The sequence below is a fragment of the Vombatus ursinus genome, unplaced genomic scaffold, assembly GCF_900497805.2.
Source record: "Vombatus ursinus unplaced genomic scaffold, bare-nosed wombat genome assembly UNPS02014778.1, whole genome shotgun sequence".
In the NCBI taxonomy this organism is placed as follows: domain Eukaryota; kingdom Metazoa; phylum Chordata; class Mammalia; order Diprotodontia; family Vombatidae; genus Vombatus; species Vombatus ursinus.
In genome coordinates, this window is record NW_020954556.1 from 38,413,452 (window position 1) to 38,436,545 (window position 23,094).

The following is a 23,094-nucleotide window of genomic DNA, read 5'->3' on the forward strand; positions in this document are numbered from 1 at the left end:
CATGACTTCTCAGGCACCAGAATTAGAGAGAGAATATGGTTAATCAAAATGCATTATAAGTGGTCATAAGTATTTAATTAAAATTCTAAAATTCTTAACTATGTCAAACCTAGATTGATGAAGTGTCTTATTTTACTACCATTTTTAGTTGCTTTCCATCTACAGTATTTGTATTAATGTAGGGTGTGCAAACATGTCTTGGCAAAAAAAAAAAATTCCCTCTGCAGTACTATACAGTTCATGTATGAAGGCCATGCATTCTTTATCTTTTTTGGACTAGATGTGCTTATCCCTAATATGCACATAGTATGCTTAACTGTGTTCTTTAATTAGTGTCTTATTGCGGCATTTCTGCCTAAGCTTTCTCTTAAAATACAAATCGATTTTGACTATAGCATTAGGAAAAAATGAATTATGGAAGTTTTGAAACAAAATGTTGAAAAAGAAGTCATACTTTGGATTGCTTATCTTTTACTTTTAAGGTATTAACCATTAACCTATAAAATCTTTTCCTGTCTGTGTGAATAAAGATGTTAACTCATAATCTGTAGAAACATTCAGGACAGCTGAATTGAGTGTCAACATTTATGGAAAATATATTTCTATTTTTTTTTTAAATTTAGGAACACTAATGTTTTTATAGGTGTGTGTGTCTTGGGATCCTAGAAGAATTCAGGCTTCACAATGTAGATATAGACACATTATGATGTGACAGAAGGAAAGATCAGAGTTACCTAAAAATGCAGCTTGTTTTCTACTTTTTGAAAAAATTGGAGTTACAAGTGTCTAGTTTTAGTTGCCATTACTGTGCAGTTAAAAGCAAACAATTTTTCTAGTTTGAGATTTAGGTAAATGTGTGTAGCAGTTTTAAAATATGTAACTCTTAAATAGTATTGAAATATATTTATTTTGGAGTTGAATTTTCTTTTGTTATTAAATTTAAAGCTTTCCTTATTTAAGGATGATTGTAACAATTACTATGAATCATCAGAAGGATCAGGTAAAGCCCTCATGTTCATTAGGAAGTATTGAAGACATGTAATTTATACCTCTCTGAATAGTATTATTTTTGTTTTACTAGAACTATTATAGCCATAAAAATCCTTTACATAGTCTTTTTCCCTGGCATTATTTCTTTAAAAAAAAAATACTTCTTTGTTTTTATTCAGGGTGCCAAGTATGGTATCTTTGGAAGAGACAAAATTGTACACTGGCCTTGATTATGGTAAGCAAATATTAATAAGTTAAATTATGAGGACTTGTTCCAGCTATTCTGTAGCTATTCTGAAGGGGCTATAAATCTAGATTAAATTTATAGTTGTGATTTAGCCTACCTAGTTTCTATGGGCATTTAAAATTAACATAAATCTTTTGCTGAGCTCATATTTCTTTTTCTGGAGGAACCAGGGGAAAAATATGACTCAGAAGAGCCAGTAAAAATTTTCTGAAGTGAAGGTTCAGAAAGTGTTGAAAGAGAATAAAAGATGTTATGTTTCCAGTAGTTGAATATAAGAAATGAGGGCATAAAACAAAAGGGTAGATGAAATAAGCCTTTCTTTAGTAGTTCAAAAAGTAATGTAGTGGAAAACCTCAGGTATAACAGTATGGCAGTATTTTCTCAAATTCAGTTGAATGAAACAAAAATCAGGCAGTATTCACACATTATTCATGTTTAATAACAACATCCTTTTTTGTTAAACCCCAAATATAACACAAATAAATGGTGTTAGACCTATCCAAATTAATGAAATTTTACTTCTTTTCTAGACCATTTGACTTAATACTGGAAATAATTTTATTTAGCCCAGTAGAAAACATTCATAGCTTCTTTATTTTCATGGTCTTTTCAGCTAATTGTTGAAGCATGGAGGATATTGTTAGGAAGAGTTTTAAACATTCTTCCCCCAACCCCGAGTCTATCCCTTGGGGGACTATCAGTGCATCTGGTAACTGTAGATTTTTGAAGTTATTCTAGATTGTATATAATCATCAGCCTCTAATTCTTCAGAGGAGTAGCAAGGAAAATTTAAATACCTTGAAGCCTTACCCAATTAAAAAAATAAAAAGTTCTTCCTACTTTGAACTATAACTTTTAAATAGAAGAACATTAAAGGCCTCTGAAATATCTTCTTTATTTTTGTTTATAGATCTTTCTAGAGAGAACCATCGAGAAGCAATTGCTAGGGTCATAAGGAAGCTCCTTCGTAAGTGCTTTTGTGTTTTCCATTCTGTGGGAGATAGGAAGTTTTGCTCAGTTTCCTCTCTGATTCATTAACATTTTAGATTGTTCTGAAGTTCCTTCTACCAATACCAGTTGGCACATTCTTTTTCAGTGTTTAACTATAGATTGTTGCCTGGGGCACTGAGAGGTTAAGTGATATGCCCAGATACATGATAGTAAATGTGTGTCAAATGTAGGACTCAAACCAGGTCTTCTTGATTTGAAATGCTTGTTGTTTATCCACTACTGTCTCTTGTTTATATAGCTTATGGAAACAGATTTGCTACCCACAGTGATGCTTAAGGAACTGGGGTTTCCTCAGTTTAGGGAATTCTGCAGTTGGAAGGTGGATACTTCATCATCACTATGGGAAAATGGGGGGCCCCTCAGCTACCTCCTCTTTCAAAAATATCTTGGCTGTGACTTACCAGTGAAATCGTAAGAAGTGCCTGACGTACAGAGAGGTTAAGGGAGTTGCTGGGGTAACCCAGCTAATGTCAGAGGCAGGATTTGGGCCCATCCCTTCCTGAATCGAAGCCTAGCACTTTATTCACTATTACACATTCCCTCTTTTCAAGATTCTCATAGTGAATTCAAATGACAATGGACCTAAGGCTAATGTGGTATTAAGTTCTAACCCAGACTCTTGCACTCTAATCATAGATCACATACTTGATAACTCTGAAGATGATACCAAATCATTGTTTCTTATCATCAAGGTACAGTTGCCATTTGATAGATTCATAATTTGATGTATAATCAATCTTGGCTTGTTGGTAAAATTTGTAAATTGTTTAACTACAGATCATAGGGGACCTTTTGCAATTTCAAGGTTCTCACAAGCATGAATTTGATTCTCGGTGGAAGAGTTTTAACCTCGTGAAGAAATCAATGGAGAATCGGGTCAGTATTTTCACAATTAAATCATAAACACTTTATTTTAAAGAAAACATTTCTAAATATTTTGTGGCCACAAAATTTGGAGGATATTTTATGGAGGAGGAACATCCTACTTAGGAGTAGGTTTTCTCTGAACATGAAAATTAAGCATATTATTGATGTATAATAAAAGTGTTATTGGAAAGAAAATGTATAATTTATAAGTTCAGATATGTAACAAAAGCCTATGATGCTTGTTAATTGGAAGACTCTTTTTAACTCTCACCTTTGAACTCATGGAAGAAAACTTTAAGAGTTAGGAAAATGGATATATCTTTGAACTAACAAGTGTACCTTTATCAATCATAAACTGCAAACCAGAAGACCACTAGATTATTAGAGATCATTCAGATATTATATAAGCTAGAAAAATAAGATGGAGTATCAAAAGATAGAATCAGTGAAAGGCACATCTTAAGAGTTTGGCCTAGGAATACACTATGTAATTTTGGTTGTCAGACCTTGAGAAAGAAACACAAAATTATTATATGTAAGGAGCACGTTTATGGTAAAAAGAGAATTCCCCTTAAATTGGAGATTGAATTTTATATGGGTTGTGCAAATAGTGGAGCTTTCCCTACATTTCTTTTTGCTGTGGCTTTTACTTTGATTCTGACATTGACATTCACTGCATTCACCCATTTGTGTTATGTAGGGAGTAGTTGTACATGGTTTTTGGCATTCATTAGCATCAAGGGTGAGGGGGGCAGATAGCTCTGTATTGTAACCCTTTTTAAAAACAATGTTCCTAACTTTTTTAGTCCTAGCATTGTGCAAGTAAACTTTTATGACGTGATTCCAAATGAATTGTGGCAATATTGGATATGAAACATTTATACTATTTTTCTGTGCGATTCCTGCAACTAAACTAGATAATGCAGCAAGATGTCATTTCTAGCGTCTAGGAATCTTACAAACCTCTCCCCCCCTCCCCAAAAAAATCTTAAAATTGTACCAGTGGGGCTCAGGTAGGAGTATATGAATCTCAACTAATGTGAAACTACGTATAACATTATATGTGTGTGTACATGTATATTATACATCTCATGTGTGTGTTATATATGATATATATAACAAATTTGGGATATATGTAGCGAATTTTATATATGTATGTGTGTGTGTGTGTGTGTGTGTGTGTGCACGCGCGCATTTCACATTTCTGTCGACCTGCATTGATTATTGTAGCCCTTTCACATTTTGATGAACTATTCAGAAGTTTATTTCAGAATACCTGTTATTCTTCTACATTATTTTAATATTGACTCACAAACACCTGTTATTAGCTTCAGACAAATTTAGTTTTCCGATGGAATTTCTTTTGGCAGTGGGAGGGGGCCAGTAAGCAATGAGTGTGGACTTAGAGTTTAGTAATTCTTTTTAGAAACTGGAAAGATTTTCCTATCTATAGTAACCTCATCACCTTCACTGAAGGGAAGTGGCTTATTTGGATTTGTTGTATCCTTTTTCCTCAATGTTGGGCTGAATAAAAAGCAACAATAACAGTTGTTTTAAGAGGCTTTTAGTCATTTTAGAATTGTATGGTAATTGAACAGAGAAGGCTGAGTAAAGCAAGGTGGTAAAATGGATTCAATATGAATACAGACTTAAAAAGTTGGAAAGAAGATCATCTGAGGGAAGATGTGTGATAGAAACCTATGAAAACAGCTTAATTCCACTAACTTAAATAGTATGATGTCCCCACACTTTGGACTACTAGAGGATATTTGTAGAAGCTCATTGTAAAGAGAGCAGAATTGTTACCATAAGAAGTTATATTGCCTAAAAATATAGATTCAAGTAGTATTTAGATAAATTAATGAATTGGAGCTGTATTACAGACAACTGAGAGACAGTTAAGGATCTTAAGCATTCCATCCTTCAAATTTTGAGTTTGCCTTAATACAAAGCAAGTATCATACTTTTCCCCAGAAGGTCCTCTCATGGTCCTGTCAGACAGCAACCAATTAATTGGTTGGGTGGATCACTTTGTCTAAGATTTCTTATGTGATGGGACTAGAGCTACCACAGTTCTAGCTCTTTATAGGTAAATAATATGCTGGTGATTATAAATGGTGGGCATCATGTTAGCTGCCATTTATTTTGGCTAAAGAATTCAAGGAAATTATAGATTACATTTGAGTTACTTAGAATATTTTCTTGATATTTGTTTTCCAGCTCCAAGGGAAAAAACAGCATATCAGAGCATTGCTCATTGATAGAGTGATGTTGCAGCATGAGGTAATTTTTTTCTTATTCATTTCTAATCAATCCTACCATAAGAATGCATAATTTTAGATAAATATTTCGTCACCTGAGTTCTCATAAATTACGACCTTATTCTTTACATTAGCCAATATGACATTTTTTGAAAACTTTCTATTTTGTGTATCCTTCTGTTTAGCTGAGAACACTAATTGTTGAAGGCTGTGAATACAAAAAAATACACCAAGATATGATCAGAGACCTTCTTCGTTTATCTACTAGTTCATATGGCCAGGTATGATTTTTCTTTTTTTAACTTGTTCAGTTATTGCTATGCTACTGTTGCCATTCAGTACTTCATCATGGCTTTTATGAGTATGACCCTAGTTCTTGAAGGCCTTTCCAGCATAGCATACACATCAGAAGACTCTACAAAGCTAAAAGGAGTTTAAATATAGGTCAGGTCATAAGACTGTGTATATCATCAAAAGATCAACCAGGCTTAGATCAAAGAGACTAACCACCAACTTGGTCATTGATTTCATGATTTTTTTGGCTAGGGCAATTCTGCCAAGTTGTTGAAATATTGTTACATTCTACATTGGTGGAGGGGAGTACAAAATCATGGAGCCTTCAAGGATGGAAGTGAACAACTAGCAATTTAAACCTGTCATTTTGAACTCTTGAAACTATCCACATTGTATGATCATGACTATTTTGGTGGCATGGAGTGTACAGTCTGTTATTATGTAGCACAAATTTTTTTTTTAAACATAAGAAAACTAAGGGGCACAGGTAAATGACATTATTGACTTTATGTAATTGGTTAATGTAGAACAAAGACTGACCCTAATTCTACTATTTTTCCTTTATGCCATTTTTCCTGTTTTTATGCTTAACTTCTACTATTGAAGGAAGTAGCAAAGAATTTCATTGAAATCCAAGCACCAGGAAGATTTGTGAGGTCAGGTTTTTTAGAAGGTTTGATGTTAGCCCGAGCACTGTGCTATAACTATATGGAAGTGGGCTTCAAGGAAGAGGAGAATCATGGTTAGCATTTCCTGAATTAGCTCTTTACATTATAATTCTAGCATATCCATACTATAAATGAATTCTTTTTATACTAACAACTGTTTTGTATGCTCTTTCTTCACATCCACAAATGAAAATTTATGTTAAAAAATTCATAGTTAATTATATTAATATAATCTGGATAATTATTCCAATAGAAATATAGTATTTTAGACCTGAAAGGGGCACTATCTAGTCTAACCCCCTCCTGTGATAACTAGGGAGACTGAAGCCCGAAAAGGTCAAATGACTTACTCAGTATTAATCAGCAGTTTAGTGAGAGGGACATCTCGGGGACTTGAGAAGAATGCTTAAACTTTTGCAAATTCTTTTGCATATTATAAAATGGAGTTTATATGCTTAATAGTCTTTTAGCTACAGAGATAATCCTATTTACCCATCAGTTGATAGGACATTTTTTTACATTATTTTTAACAGCCATGTTGATAACATAATACCTTGTTGATCCTTTCCCTAGGTTAGGAATAAAGCTCAGCAAACATTTTTCACAGCTCTGGGAACATATACATTTTGCTGCAGAGATATTATTCCCTTGGTTTTAGAGTTCTTGCGACCAGACAGACAAGATGTCACTCAACAGCAATTTAAAGTAGGTTCTTCTTTCTCTGTTTCTCTTCTTTTCTCCTTCCTGAATTCCATTGTTATTTATCTATACCTGAAAAGTTGGAGATACAAAGAATTCGGTGCCCAAGGATTGTGTATGCCACCAGAAGGTTTTACTCTTTGTTACTACTAAGTATACTTAAACCTTCGGTTCTTAGAATTTTTGCATCTGTAGGGAGACCTTTCTCTTTAAACTATACTTTTATAGAATGCTTAGAGTAAAAATTTTTTAAATGATTTTTACAATTTTACCTACTGTTTAATGGTACCAAATAACAGGTTTTTTTTTCTTATATTTCCATATCACTTTTGTTTCAAATATAAAATATTAACAATTTTTTGGGGGGGGAGAAGAATGTGGTTGCTCTCAAAAAGCTGTGTAGTGAAACCAGTATTAGATATAATGGTCGATTTATTTTATAAGATTCTTTATTATGATTTCCCACTATTAGGGGTGATTATTTCATTTCCTTATATTTGCTTTAATATTTTGTGATCCATATTTAAAGACCTTAAAAGTAGAATTTTCTTACTCAAGTATCATGTTTTGATTGTCAGAATCTCATAAATGAATAAAGAGGAGTCAGAGTTGGGTAGAGGAGTAAAAATGGGTAGTTTTAATGTTTTTTAAGTCATATCTCAAAGTGAAGAAAATCGCCAAATCCTGGAGATTCAAGCCTTTTGGTTTGAATAGAAAGAAATTTGAAAAATTCTATGTATTTTGTTTATACTTGTAAGTGTATTATAATTTTGCTAGAACTATGAAACTATTGTTTTTTCATTTGGTGATATGAACACTAGATAAACAGAAGTAAGCCCAAATTGGAGATAACTCTAATATTTATATTTCTAATATATTTGGGATTTTGTACATGAGTAGTATGTGAAATTTTTTTGGATTACCAAAATTTTGATTATTTACAGTTCTGCTTTCTTGTTCTTCAAGCTTTCTGATTTTTTTAAGAGAAGCAAAAGAATATGAAAGGATATTAATTATTATGCATGTAGTTATTCTACATGTAGTCTGTGGAGACAAAACTGATAGTTGGGTATCCAGGCTAATGAGAAAGCAGTCAGTCTCATACTTTTCTGCATGAGATATTAGCATTTTGCAAGACAGCAAAGCAGAAATGTTATTATGTGTGGTTGTATAACATTATGAGTTTGTGGGATTCCAGTTTGCTTTGTAACAAGCACCACTTATGTTGTACTGACTTAAAATCAAGAAGCAGCAAAGGTTAGTCATTGAGTCACGATCCACCATTCAATAAATATTATTAAATGCCAATGTGCCAGCCACTGTGCAGCGCACTGGAGAGCAGATGTTCGGCCTAATAAAGACTTTTCCTTTCTAAAGACATAGTAGAATAATTGAATAAGATACACATTAAGAATGGTTAAAATTAAGTTAGATTTAGAAAAATGTAAACCATCTTTTCATTTTGAGTAGATTAAAAAATGCGTAAATGATTTAGCTACAGTATCATTTTATTTTCACATTTTAGTATTAAATTATTTTTTTCAGAAGTCAATTTGGTTAATATTTTGACCTAAACAGAATTCTACATTAAAAATATTTATCATATATTGGTAGTACTTAAAGATGTTCTCGTTAGTTGGGAAAAAAATAATATTCATTCATGTTAACCCCTAATAAAGTTTTCAAGGTTTAGAATGCTCCATAGGCAGATAGGTAAAGAATGTTGCTTAGGGTAGCCGGTGTAAACAAAGAAAACTCAATCTTTAATAATTTCTTACTTTTAATCTTAGTTTTTAGGCCCAAGTTACCATATTTTTGTTTAAAAATACATTTTTGTATTTATGTATGTGATAAAATAGTGCATATATTGTTTACTTAGAACTACAAAAGGATTAATTTTTTTTTATTCTAATATTTTTCTAATGCCACTTTGCAAAAGTAGGCACTTGCCTTTATCAGAATGATTAAGTCGGATATTATCATTTTAAAAAATAGTTCAGTAAGTCAAGTTTTGGAAACTTTTTAAAGAATATTTCATTGAGAAGAATTTATTATCCTGTTAGCAGTATGGATTGCTTAAAATTGTATAATAAATACAAATCACACATGTTGTAAGCTGAATGGAATAATTCTAAGGGAAGTGCCTTTTTAGAAACATAAATCTTGGGTTTAAATTTAAATTTCAAGTATTATTCATCATTTTTATTCCTTTAGTAATCATTGGGGATCACTGGCTATGATGAATTATTTTGGGCAGTTATTCTTGTTACATGGCAGACATCTATCTATCATTTGTTCATTTAGCAGCAGGGCCTTCCTATTTCACCCAGGCTAGAAGTGCAACTGCTACTCGCAAACCCTTTCCCAATACTGATCATTTCTGGGGTTTTTAATCTCCATTTTTGACTTGGACCTTCTTAGGCAGCCTAGTGGCTGCCTTTTCCAGGGGCTCAACATATTGATTGGCATACATTTTTTTAATCAGCACCCCTCTTAATTTATAATCTAGTTGTGCATTCTAAAATTAGCATCTAGCTAAAGTAGTAAACCAAAATTGACTGTGTCAGAAGTGAGGAACCTGTGACCTCAAGGACACAGGTTCCTTACACATTGTAAACTCTTTAAGGCATAAAAAATATTGCCAGTGAACTGACAAAAGATAATCTTTTTCTTAGGGGATGAGACATAAAAGAGACAGTCTCTTTCCTCAAGAAGCTTACAATCTAATAAATGTACATATTTCTTTGTTTCTCCAGGGTGCCTTGTATTGTCTACTTGGAAACCACAGTGGAGTGTGCCTAGCAAATCTTCATGACTGGGATTGTATTGTACAGACATGGCCAGCAATTGTTTCTTCAGGGCTAAGCAAAGCAATGTCCCTAGAAAAGCCATCAATAGTTCGACTGTTTGATGATCTTGCAGAAAAGATTCATAGGCAATATGAAACAATTGGACTGGATTTTACAGTAAGCAAAAGAACATTCTATTTACAATAATTGTTTTCACCCAACTGTACCCCAGGTTATTTATATAACAAATTAATTCCTTTGTATAATTTGAAGTCGGAGACCCTAGATTCAAATCCTGACTAAACTGCTTCTTTCACATAATACATAATTCATGTAATCCTCTCTGGGCTTTGGATTTCCTTGTCTGTAAAGTGAGTCTATGGAATTAAAAGAATCATGTATTTAGAGCTTAAAATAGAGACTCTAGTCTGACACCCCCCCCCACCCATTTTACAGATGAGAAATTTATTGAAGCCCAAGAAAGTTAGGTGACTTGCCTAAAATCATCTAAATCCTGACTGAGCCAGGATTGGAGCTAGTGTTAGAGCTGGGTCCTGTATCTTCATTTCTGTTTATTGCTTTTTCACTATACTCCTCTGCCTTTCTTTTAAAGTTTCTTCTAGTTCTAAGTCCCATAATCCTTTTTTTTTCTTGTAAAAAGGTTCCACAGACATGTGTTGCAATAGGTGTCTTAATCCAACAGTCAAAATACCCCTCTGTCAATCAACCATTGCTTAGTCCAGAGGAGATTCAGTTAGGAATTCAGCGACAGCAAGAAAAGAATGCTGAGGCCTTACAGTAAGTAATTTAAGTTAATATAGATGATATTCTCTTAACATATCTCTTAAATTCAGGTATGGTTTCTTTATGTGATCTCCACAGCTTAAATCATGACAAAATCTGCTATGTCTTTTTTTCCATATCCAAAGGATATGGAATGAAAGTCTTACCTTTACTATCTATTAAGTACAAATTGCTTAAATTCTGTAGTGGTCAATTCATCATTGCATTCCATGATAACAAAAGTCCTCTGATTAGAATACTAAAAATTATTTAAACAAACCCTATTCAGTTCTTTTTCTTTTTAATTTTTTAAAAATTATTTATTTTTAGTTTTCAACATTTACTTCCATAAGATTTTTAGTTTCAAATTTTAATTTTTATTCAATTACTAAATTAATGGAAAGTATATTTATAAACCAATCACTTTTTTCTAAGATTCAGTTAAAAAAAAATTTGAAGCCTCATATTATAGATTAACATGTTTTCTTAAAATTCTGAGCATGTGCCTGATGAAAGAAAATATTCGTGTATTTGTCATGAAGGCTAGTTATTCTATGCAATTTGATGCTAAGCTTTGTTATATTATGTAGTATTTAAATACAGATTAAATGGTATGCTTGTTCTTTTAGGAACTATGAAAACTTGGTACATACTTTGTTAGACTGTGTGGATCAAAGAAATCTGTAAGTGTTCTGTGTATTTAATTTTACATTCTTCTATTTATGACAAACATTTGACTTAAATGGTCCAAGGTTCATTTAAATTGCATGCAGATTATCTTTCACAATTAGAAGCCCTTATTGTAGTTGAAGTCCTGAAACCTGGAGCAGATAGTTCCAAAGACTTGGCTTATTTTATCTTCAGGTGAATTTTTTTCTCTTTGACTTGGCCATGCATTGATGAGAACTGCATATTGGATAGCACAAGATAGGAAGAATTGTAAATCTGCTTAAGTATAAAGGCCACTTGGAGAGGGTCAGGAATGGGAGAGGAAGGAAGATGCAGAGGAAAAATTGGATACTTGTTATTAATTTTTAGTAAAGTGTTTTGGTATTCATCATTAAGAGGTTTTGACTACTTGATTTTTATAGTATATTACAGTAGAGGATGTATTGGTGGTTATAAGTAATGAGTATTACTATATTTTCTTTAAGGCCCTGGAAATTTGAACATATAGGCATTGGCTTTCTGTCCCTGCTGTTGAGAGATGACCGAGTTCTGCCTCTTCGTGCCATAAAATTCTTTGTACAGAGTCTCAACCATGATGCAATTGTGGTTCGCAAGGTAGGCTTGGTTTCAGATAAAATCTTAAGTTTTAAGATTTTATTTAACTAAAACTTGAGTATTTTCCCATTAAAGAAGATCCGGAACTTAGGAGTATCTCAAAGGACCACGTTGCACCAATTGTTGCAATGCATTTTGTTTTAATCTGTACAGCAAAGAAAATAAAGTATCATGAAAATTTTTATTTCAAAGTAAAATCATTATCTATTTATAATAGTTTTTGAAGTATATTTGCACAGATAGGAGAAATTATAGTAGAATTGTTTTTATCAAGCAAACTTTGAATCAGGTAATGCACCTGATTCTTCTAGGGTTAAAGTATCTCATTTTCAGCTGCCCGTTTTTACTTTTGATTTCTCTGTCTTTTTTTGGCTAAGGTCACTTTTAAGTGTCTTGTAACTTTTTGAGATAGCAGTTTAGGTGTCTTAGATTTTTTAGCTCAAGTGACAAGGGAATATATTGAAACAAATGAATGTATCCCAACCTACATGTAGTCCACTTTCTGGTTTTCCTGTTTATTGGTTGAATCTGAAATGTTTTCTTCTTTTCTTCATTGTGAAGGAAATATAACTAAACTGAACCAGTCATTTATACTTCCAAGGCAAAATTTCTACATTCTTCTTTGAACTGATTGAGACAGATTACGGTGGGAATGGTCCATGCCAAAGTCTTGGATGGAGTTGCACCCTAAAGCCATTCCACTGAACATGTAGAGTTTGAGGGATTTCCCTGTTCTCAAAAAGAAAGAGAATCTGGCCTCTGCTGATAGCATGGTATGCAAATACTTACTAGGTTTTAAAAAATTAATGAAGTCAACTTAAAGATTTCTTTTCTAGATGGCTATCTCAGCAGTTGCTGGCATTCTCAAGCAGCTGAAGAGAACACACAAAAAGCTTTCCATCTGCCCATATGAAATCAGTAAGTGCCACCTAAAATAATTTAGCTCCTCTTTGATGTTTTTAAATGTTTTCACTCAAATTTTCTCAGAGTTGATTCGCTTGAATCCATAGATAACGTCCTCAAGGATAAATATACTAAACTTTTTTGAGCATCTGATGCTTTTTTATTTTTTAAATTCTAATAAAAGACATTGTGAAAACTCTGTTGAGTTCACTTTGTAAAATAATTCTATGATAAAATGAAAAGCATTCATTAAAGGAAATTCAGTATTTATATGTTAAATATAAGTACATACCTTTTGTGCATGCTTGGTATTTTCTGTGCATTTAGTATTCAGCAGTAGAAGGGTTTTCTGGTCTGATTTAGGCGATAATTATGATTATTTGTTAGACTTTATTTCAAAAGCTTGAAATATTCTTTTTTATTTCCTTTGGTTGCCACATCTTCATATTCAAACTACAACCAATCTCTGATTACTTCCAGCAGTGGAACCTAAAGTTTATTTTTTTCTTGGGCTCATTTCTTTTATCAGAGCAGCACATAAATCTGTCCCTTGCATTTATTTCAGCAGTGGTTACAAAGAATTTTTATTTATTTTATGTGAGTGAAAGATCATACAACTTCTATTCTCATATTACTCTCACTTGAGACGCATCCAGATTTGTTTCTATACTCAATATGATATAAAATTGACATATTAACTTTGGATATTGAAGTAGACATGTAGCTATACTAGATAAGTGACAGAGGAATGTTGTATGTCACACAAGTAACAAGTCAGTTGACTTCTTTGATCCTCAAGTTTTTCTAATAATAACAAATAATATTTGTGTAGTACTTTATGTTTGCAAAGCACTTTAAAAATATCATCTAATTTTATCTTTACAACAACTCTAGGAGGTATGTACTCTTATTATCTCCATTTTATAGAAGAGAAAAACTGAGGCAGATAGAGGTTAAGTGACTTGCCCAGGGTCAGTATGAAGTCCCATTTGAATTCAGATCTTACTAACTTCAGGTCCAGTGCTTTATCCACTGTGCCACCTAGCTCCTTTTTACCTCTAAAATAAAGAAGTTGTGTTAGATAATCTTCCATAATTGGCCTATGAGGTAGGTAGGTATTATCCTTATTATACAGATATAGAAATTGAGGCCTTAAGTAGTTAAGTGGTTTATCCAAGGTCACACAGGTAGGAAATAAATGCTTGAGGAAAAATTTGAACTTCACTCTTCTGACCTCACAGAGTACTATCCTTTCTGTTCCCACTACTTCTAAAATAGAATGGCACTTGAAGGTTTTACAGAGGTCTCTACAAACATTGTTTCATGATTTCATGGGGATGATCCCTGAATTCTAGGGATGATAAATTTATCTTTTTGCATATTGAGTATAAATCTGAAAAGCTGTCTTAGGCTATTCCTTAAAACATACTTGTTTATTTATATATATATATACATATACATATATATATACATATATACATATGTGTGTGTGTGTGTGTGTGTATATATATATATATATATATATATATATATATTAAATGAAGCAAACTTTTCTGGAAAAACTATAAGTGCCTGTAAGACTACAGGTAAAATAAGTTACACTGTAAGTGAGAAGTTAGAAATGTGTTGAAAAAATGAATCTAAAAATGCAACAAATATAAATTTTCTTTTTTAGGTACTACTCCTAAACCCTCCTGCATTCTTGCTGGTGACAGACCTGATAACCAATGGATGCATTATGATAGTAAAAATATACCAAGAACTAAAACAGAATGGGAATCAAGTTGTTTTGTGGAAAAAACGCACTGGGGATACTACACCTGGCCTCAGTGAGTCTTACTAATGTGGATGTTTGTAACTTCATTTCATTGAACGACTAGTTTTTGACTTAGGTATAGTGTTTTAAGACACTCTGGAAGGCATAAATCAGAGATAGGCACAGGTTCCAGTGAAAAATAACTAAGGTAGTTGTTACTAGCACCTCTTTTCTTTATTCAGTTTTTTCTGCTGGAAGGAATCTGGGAAATGTTGCTAAAGACTACAGTGCCAAATTCTAGAAAACATTATTAAAATAATGGTTAGGGTTCATCTGGAAAAGAAGGCATCATCATAAAAGGCCATCTAAAGCTAGTCATGCAAACTAATTTTTTAAAAACTGATTTATAGATGTTAAGATTAGGAGAATTCCTTGAATTCCTTCATGTCTCAGCTAAAGTCCCAGCCCTTCTTAATTTAGTGCCTTCCCCAGCCCTTCATAATTTAGTGCCTTCCCTTGGAATTATCTTCAATTTATCTTGCATGAATCTTGTTTGTATATACTTCATTGTTGTCTCCCCCATATTAGATTGGGAACTTCAGAGCAGGGAGTGTGTTTTGGCTTCCTTTGTATCCCTAGCACTTAGCAGTGCCTGGAACATAATTAGTGCTTAATAAATGGTAGTTGACTTACAGACTGTTTTATTAGTGACTTAGATAAAGCCATAAATATCATTACTGTAAAATTGGCACAAAACTTAGGAAGTATAATAAACATAGTAGATTGTAGTGTCAGGATCCAAAAAGGTCTTGACAGGCTAGAACACTGGGCGAGATCTAACCAAATAAAATTTAATAAGTATAAATGTAAAGTTTTACTCTGTTTAATAAGTCACCCTCATGAGGGAGGCATGGTTTTCCAACAGCTTACTTGGAAAAGATCTGGGGGCAGGTAACTGGCACAGTGGATAGAGTTCCAGCCTTGGAGTCAGGAGGACATGAGTTCAAATCTGGCCTCAGACACTTGACACATACTAGCTGTGTGACCCTGGGCAAATCACTTAACCCCAGTTACCTCACCAAAAAAAAACAAACAAAAAAAACAAAACAAACAAGATTCTTAGGGGCAGCTAGGTGGCACAGTGGATAGACGCTATCTTGGAGGGATGTCTTTCTAAATTTGGAGGAGTGATTGAAGAACAAGCAACAATGAGTAGAAATTGCAAAAAAGCAAATTTAGGATTGATGTAAAGAAAAACTTCCTATAGTTTGAGCTATCCCAAAGTAAAATAATAGTATGTTTCAAATGGGAGTGGTTTCAGTCAATGAGATCTTCAAACCAAGGAAGTTTTCTTGTAGAAGAGGTTCTTGCTTCAGGTGTGACTCTTTTTCTCTTACTTTTCCTACCATTGTTTAGGCCTGCCTATGGGTACTGCTTGGTTTCTCTAGTAGCAGGATTAATAAGGTTGCTGATCCCTCCTCTAAATCATTACACTGGGTATAGTAGAGTGTTTTACTTAAACATTATTTGAGAGATGATGTGCCTTGGAGTTACTTCCAGTAATCCATTATGTAGTAACCAGAAAACTTTCTTATTATTTTCTACAACTTTATTTTTGTAAGAAATGCTAAATAAGGTTGGAGTCATTGACCCCAAAAATTTGTTCCAGCTCTAAAATTCTATCCTTTTGTCATCTGTCTATATGTCCCAGCTGACTTCTGAGCTCCTAAATGGTTGGATTTATTTATTTTACCTCTTTTTATCTCCCCTGTAATTTGGTTCCCTACACAGAGTAGATACTCAAATGTTTCTTGATTATGCTGGCACATATTTGTAAAGCTATATGTGTGTACCTGTAGCTAATGCAATATGTTTTCCTTGGTGTGCTAATGTATATGCTTTATATAAGTTTTATATATATATAATTTATTTAAATAAATTTAGGAATATGGTTGTTTATGCACCTGCAGAAGAGCAACCCAAGCTTGGCAGAAGTCGTGAAGATATGACTGAGGTAAGTTTTTATTTTTATAATATATAAGTAGGTATTCAAGATGACTCAGTAGCACCTTACTTTTGACCACAAATTCATCTTTTATCTCAGGTCAGCTGTGACCAGAAGCCATTATTGAATTCATGTTATACAAGATATGAAGCCCTCAATATTTCTTTCTCTGTTCCTTACCCTTACCTACTTGTTTGGGGGTCATTCAGTTGAGTTCTTTGTTGGTAGCTTTATGTCCACAGGTACTCCAAAATTATAGTCTGTAACACACAGTTTAGGACTTGATTATATGTCATTTCATTGTGCTGATTGTGTGTGTTAGTCCTAAATTCTATAATGGTCAAGTTATACAGATGATAGCATAATTGCTTTAGTCTTTTAGTAGGAAAAAAAAATGCTCGTATAGGTCTTAATTCACAGTAAAAGTATTTGGGATCTCACACCTGTGACTTGAAGATTTGAATAAAAATTGAATAAAATTAGCTGCACTTGAAGGCTTTGAATTTTAAATAGTTCCTCTTAAGAAAGTAGAAAAAGTGTGGCTTATTTCTAGGATAAAATTCTCATGACAGGAATACAACCTACCTCTACAGTAAGTTAATTATTAGCTATCAGCAAGTATTAAAAGTAGAATTTAGAATTTGCATTAATGGTTTTATGGATTTTAAACTGTTTTAATAATTTTTTTCTCCTCTGTAGGCAGAACAGATTATTTTTGACCATTTTTCCAATCCTAAATTTGTTGAGCAGTTAATAAATTTTCTATCTTTAGAAGACAGAAAAGGAAAAGACAAATTTAATCCTCGTCGGTTTTGCCTCTTCAAGGTAACCAAAATGTCATTACACATTAGTTTCACGGCTTTTGATTGAAAAGTGCAGCATGTGGGGTAATTTAAGACTTGGACTTTGGAATGCTTAAAATTCTTAGTTTTCTATGCGTTTGTAGTGAGTGTGGTCATATTTTTTTTTAATCATATCTACTCAGGAAATCACATCAAGTATTATTTTAGTGAACCTAAGATGATGAAGACTGTCTTTTTCTATAAAGCCAAACCCTTCGTAGTATTTGTTTGTGAACTTTTGCACTCATCACTCAAAATGTATAATTTATACATGAAATTCTTTTGATTATGAGGTATTCTTAGAGTATTCATTCATTTTATGTGTATATATATTATTGCAGGTGATAGATCAGTAAGGTTCTTTGTTCTCCAACTTTATAAAACACATTAAGATTTCAGCAGCAATAATAATGTAAATCATTTAAAGAATTAGACTGCACATGAAGGTATACTTTTAAATAATTGTGTTTTTCCTTTTAATTATTTCTAATAGGGTGTGTTCAGGAACTTTGATGATGCCTTTTTGCCAGTTTTGAAGCCTCACTTAGAACGTCTAGTTTCAGACTCACATGAGAGTACGCAGCGGTGTGTGGCAGAAATTATAGCTGGCTTGATTAGAGGTTCTAAGCATTGGACATTTGAGAAGGTGTGTGCTTGTGTGTGTTGTGTGCATATATACAACACTTCTAATAAGTTACATTTACTTATTAGTAGTGTTATTCATGTACTTTATAGATTCCCAAGTAATACAATGCAGTATTTTTTAAATGAAAATATCCAGTTAAAAATATATCTCTAACTGTGCTTTACTATTCTCTTCTTTGCAACTATTTTCTTTATTCATCCCACTTCTGATCCAGGATCAACAATGAAGGCTTGATATGATGTGACAAATTGCTTTCCTTAGAATATTAGAATTAAATTCACTTTGAACTAACTAAATGCTAACAGTTGTGTTAAAATTTCTATTTTGTAAAACTTCTAAAAAAAAAAAAAAAGAGCTAAGAAATGCCCATTGACAACTCTTCATTTTTTCTAGGTAAATGAAAACTTAAGTTTTGAAAATAGTATGTTTTGAATAACAATAACCATTACCTCTTGTTTTGATCGAACAGGTGGAAAGGCTTTGGGAGCTTCTATGTCCCCTGCTTAGAACAGCATTATGTAACATAACAGTGGAAACATATAATGATTGGGGAACTTGTATAGCAACTTCCTGTGTAAGTTCTCTTGCTACCTTCTTTTATTTTGAGAATTTGTTTTGTTTTGTTTTGTTTTTTGGCTAGGCAGTGGGGTTAAGTGACTTGCCCAGGGTTATACAGCTAGTAAGTGTTATGTGTCTGAGACCAGATTTGAACTCAGGTCCTCCTGAATCCAGGGCCGGTGCTCTATCCACTGTCCCACCTAGTTGCCCCTGAGAATTTGTTAAATAAAACTAAATAGTGATCTATAGGTCATGGTCAGTACCATTCATTTTAAATCACTTTTAATGAAAGAGAATTGCCATTTTAGTCACATAAAATGTATTATTTCTTCTAATCCTAAATTTTCCTCGATGACCTAAATTCCTCCAAATATTAACTGATCTGATAAAATTGTATTTAAGTTTGCTAATCTTTGAGAAAAACCACGTGTACATTTAGTAAAAATTTATTCTCACTTTAGAAACTGTCAACAAAAATAAACGTTCAGATATTAAGAAAAATCTTAAAATTATATTACATAAAATAATAAGCTATTATTAAATATTTCTTTTCAAATTTATATATTAAGTGAAACAACACAGTAACAAACATCTTATTTGTTACCATATCCTCTTCTAAACTTATTTTGGATTTTGTTGCCGTAAGTAACTTTTTTACATAGTTGTATTAAGTGCATATGTTTTTATGCTGACTTTGCCATCTTCGGTCTGCATCAGATTATTTCATCCTCAAATTCTTTGTATTCTTCATATTTGTCATTTATTATGGCATAGTTAGTTTATTTGGCCATTTTCCTAGTTGTTAGGCACGTGGATTGTTTACAGATCTTTGCTATTTTGAATTTTGTTGGTGTTTAATGACTTTGTTTTTTAAATCTAATATTGGATAGTCTTGGCAATTATGTAATCCAGCCATTCATATTCCCAAGTCCCCTCCCCACCTTTTAGAAAATTAATGGAAGCAATAGTTATTTGATAATAATTAATAATAGAGATGACATATGGCATAAGGGCTGGGGCAGCCACAGAGTCAGGAAAACCTGCCTCTAATACAACTAGCTGTGTGAATCCTAAACCAATCACTTCACCCCGCCCAGTGCCCTAGACAGTTCTTTAAGTGTCTCTACGACTTTATTATAATTGCACACAAATTGCTTCTCTGCATTGGTGAAAGGAGTTTCAGAATGAGATATTCTACACATGGATGAAGTCACAATTTGTAAGGATACTGCTGCTCTTCTTCCCCAAGCCCCCTTACACACACACACACACACACACACACCCCTTGGTAATATTCTTTAAAGACCACCTTCCTAGCTAGGTCACTAGTTAATAAACATGTCAATTAAATTGGACAACTGTTATCTTTCTGGCATGTCCTAGTGTGAGACACTTCATAAATGATGAATTTACTTTCGTAATCAGTTCTGACCTAGGCTTAAGATACATGTTTTAATGTATTGATTTAATCTTTGCATTCAAACTGTCTTTCTGTTTCAAGTCTTTACATAGTAATTATAGTCATAATGTACTTTGCAGAATTGTAGATTCACTGAAATAATGATATTTGGACATATTTTTCAATACAGGAAAGCAGAGACCCTCGGAAACTTCATTGGCTGTTTGAGTTGTTATTGGAGTCTCCATTGAGTGGTGAAGGAGGATCTTTTGTAGATGCATGGTAAACCATAACAAACCTAAAAAGTTAGCTTTTAAGATGTTTTTGTGATCAGTTCACATAATACGCAAATAGTAATCTTAATGATTTTTTTTAGATCTAGTACAAAAAAAGTCAGTTAACTATATAGCCGTCTTTATTGTGGAAACAGGAATAACACAAGATTCTTCAAGTTAAATCTTATCTAATAGTTCCAACCTTCTTCTCTTTAAAATCACCTCTTCTCTGTGAAATATCTCATCAGAAAGTTGTTATTGATTTATAGTATTGACCAGTTGAGTGTGAACAATTCCTGTGGTCACCTTCTACACTTAGAGGGGAACCGCTGAATAGTAAATTGACCAGAAGGCAAGAAAAAGGAGAGTAAAAGACCTGGAGAGCTTAGAAAAAGAAAACTGATAAGAATCAGTTCTATAGCCAGGTATATTTGCTTATAAAGCAGATCAGTTAGTACTTTGGTGACTTAATTTCTTCATGTATTTTACCTCCTTTCACACTATTGTGAAAAACAAATGAGAACTTATGGGAAGATACTTTATATAGGCATAAGGAGGCATATTCTTCATCAATTAAGAGTCAATGGTGTCTTTGTGATCATGATTACTCTCTGAGAAAATTAAAGTACCTTCAGTGTAATATTGAGCAATTGTCTTTATTAATGTATGAAGATAAATGATGAAGATAAAATTTTATTTTTTAGTCGACTTTATGTACTGCAAGGTGGGCTTGCCCAGCAAGAATGGAGGGTACCTGAGCTGTTACACAGGTTACTGAAGTACTTAGAACCCAAACTCACTCAAGTTTACAAAAATGTCAGGGAAAGAATAGGGAGGTGAGTATTGCTTTCCCCTTTGTGTTTTAAATCTTTCTTGCATGTTTGTTTTTCTTTTCTTTTTAATTTGTAATCTATATTGGTTATATTTTGAAGAGATAACTTATTTTCTAATTGACTCCTTCAGTATATTTAATTTTTTATATGTTTGGACCCATCTATATATTAATTTCTTTACTACATATTTATTTATGTGGATGTTCTTGCCGTTTGTTTTAATGGTTTTGAATTTTGCCTCTTCAACAGAAAGTATGGATTCCAGGCTTAGTTATCTAATGCCTTTTCAGCATTTTAAATTTTCTTCTTTGGAAAGTTGACTTGGGAGGGCTGTCATGTTATGTCATATGAAATGGAGGAAAAAGAATTATAGTTGTATCCTCTAAAGCAAAATTCAGAAAACATGTTTAGTTGAGTCATGACTTCGGAAGATGAGGTGTATTCTTGTGGTCTCTATTAATGTATTTCTTTTTCTACTTTGTGTATCTTATTTTACAGTGTACTGACATATATATTCATGATAGATGTTTCTTTGCCAAACACTGCGCCAACAAAATCTCCTCGTGTTCCTGAATTCACTGCCCGGATTCTGGAGAAGCTAAAACCCCTAATGGATGTAGATGAAGAAATCCAGAATCATGTTATGGAAGAGAATGGAGTTGGTGAAGAAGATGAAAGAACTCAGGGCATCAAACTATTGAAAACTAGTGAGTCACTAAATTGTGTTAATAATGGTAACACTTATGAGATTAGCAAAATTCATTAAAAAGTAACACTTTTTGACATATAGTCTTGAATATTGTTTCAGCAAGTTCATTTTTTAGCATATCCATTTGCCTGTTTGGTTTTGATTTATGCTGATTCAATAGTGTATGAAGTTGATTTTATTTTATTTTTGTTATATTAAGTGTAAATTTTGGGTAGATTGGAAAAAGAAATTGATTATCTGATAAGCTGGTGTTTCTTTGTGAGGCTCCCATCAATGCAACAGAAGGATTTGTAGTGGTATTTGTGTTGTGTCATTGGGTTATATCATGCCTTTGTGTGGAAAGGCTGTAGAGTAAATGTCACTCTTGCTACCCAGCACTAATATAGTTCTATGATTCTGTTATGTGACAGATTAAGCATTAGTCCCTCATTTTTCTCATACTTATTGATCATTGAGTCTACAATTCTGTCCCCATACAGTACTGAAGTGGCTGATGGCAAGTGCAGGACGATCCTTTTCCACGGCAGTCACAGAGCAGCTCCAACTTTTGCCGTTGTTTTTTAAGGTATTATCTGTGTGCTGGCTGTGAAGGTGTATGTCTCTCCTTCCCAGCCTCCCTCCTAGGGGTTTAGGGGTGGGTGGTGATAGGATGATGTATTTGCTCATAGGATCTGTGGTAGCAGTAGATGAAAAAATGCTGAGAAAGATTGAGCACATAGAGCAGATGAGTAACTGTTAGAATCAAACACCTACAGAGTAAAAGAATAATCCTGAGCCTACTACATCAAACCATACTATTATAACTCATTGGTTATTCAGTGATGATGAATAACCCATTTCTGAGCTATTTTAATTGGTTAGGCAAAGGATTTCTTTTTTTTTTTTCCCTGTCTTTAAATCGTATTTTTTTTTTCCCCAATTAAAGGATTTCTTTTAAAAAAAAATCACCAATAATTTTGATGAGGAACCGTTTTGTGAGTCATAGTTGCCTTATAATCACTAAAAGTTAAGATCATAATCCTTTAGTATCTATGAAAATTTAGTGCTTGAAACTATAAAATAAATATCCAAAGAAAAATATCTTTGGTTGCATGTAATGACTTCTCATCTAATCTAAGAATGTCAGCTCACTGTGATAGATGAATTGTAGTGGTTCAATACTTGCTTCATTCGATGATAATGCCAAGTCCAAAGCCATGTTTTTATCCTTGTATAACTCAAGTATTGTTGCAGAAAGAAAATATCTCTGTAGCTTATACTGTCTTTTTTCTTCTG

The 23,094-nt window shown here is 33.0% G+C and overlaps 1 protein-coding gene across 1 annotated transcript in view; it reads left to right on the plus strand.

Moving 5' to 3' along the window:
* Positions 1–23,094, plus strand: part of PSME4 (proteasome activator subunit 4) — a 106,685-nt gene that overhangs the window by 69,078 nt on the left and 14,513 nt on the right. The window contains exons 21-41 of the mRNA XM_027865123.1: positions 1,170–1,225; positions 2,148–2,204; positions 2,885–2,940; positions 3,026–3,124; positions 5,336–5,398; positions 5,562–5,657; positions 6,912–7,043; positions 9,794–10,003; positions 10,488–10,624; positions 11,239–11,292; positions 11,764–11,893; positions 12,730–12,811; positions 14,472–14,625; positions 16,497–16,566; positions 17,257–17,382; positions 17,893–18,045; positions 18,515–18,619; positions 20,193–20,284; positions 20,982–21,113; positions 21,609–21,817; positions 22,299–22,384. Of these exons, the coding sequence (XP_027720924.1) occupies positions 1,170–1,225; positions 2,148–2,204; positions 2,885–2,940; positions 3,026–3,124; positions 5,336–5,398; positions 5,562–5,657; positions 6,912–7,043; positions 9,794–10,003; positions 10,488–10,624; positions 11,239–11,292; positions 11,764–11,893; positions 12,730–12,811; positions 14,472–14,625; positions 16,497–16,566; positions 17,257–17,382; positions 17,893–18,045; positions 18,515–18,619; positions 20,193–20,284; positions 20,982–21,113; positions 21,609–21,817; positions 22,299–22,384 (2,299 nt within the window). The remainder of the gene's footprint in view (positions 1–1,169; positions 1,226–2,147; positions 2,205–2,884; positions 2,941–3,025; positions 3,125–5,335; positions 5,399–5,561; positions 5,658–6,911; positions 7,044–9,793; positions 10,004–10,487; positions 10,625–11,238; positions 11,293–11,763; positions 11,894–12,729; positions 12,812–14,471; positions 14,626–16,496; positions 16,567–17,256; positions 17,383–17,892; positions 18,046–18,514; positions 18,620–20,192; positions 20,285–20,981; positions 21,114–21,608; positions 21,818–22,298; positions 22,385–23,094) is intronic.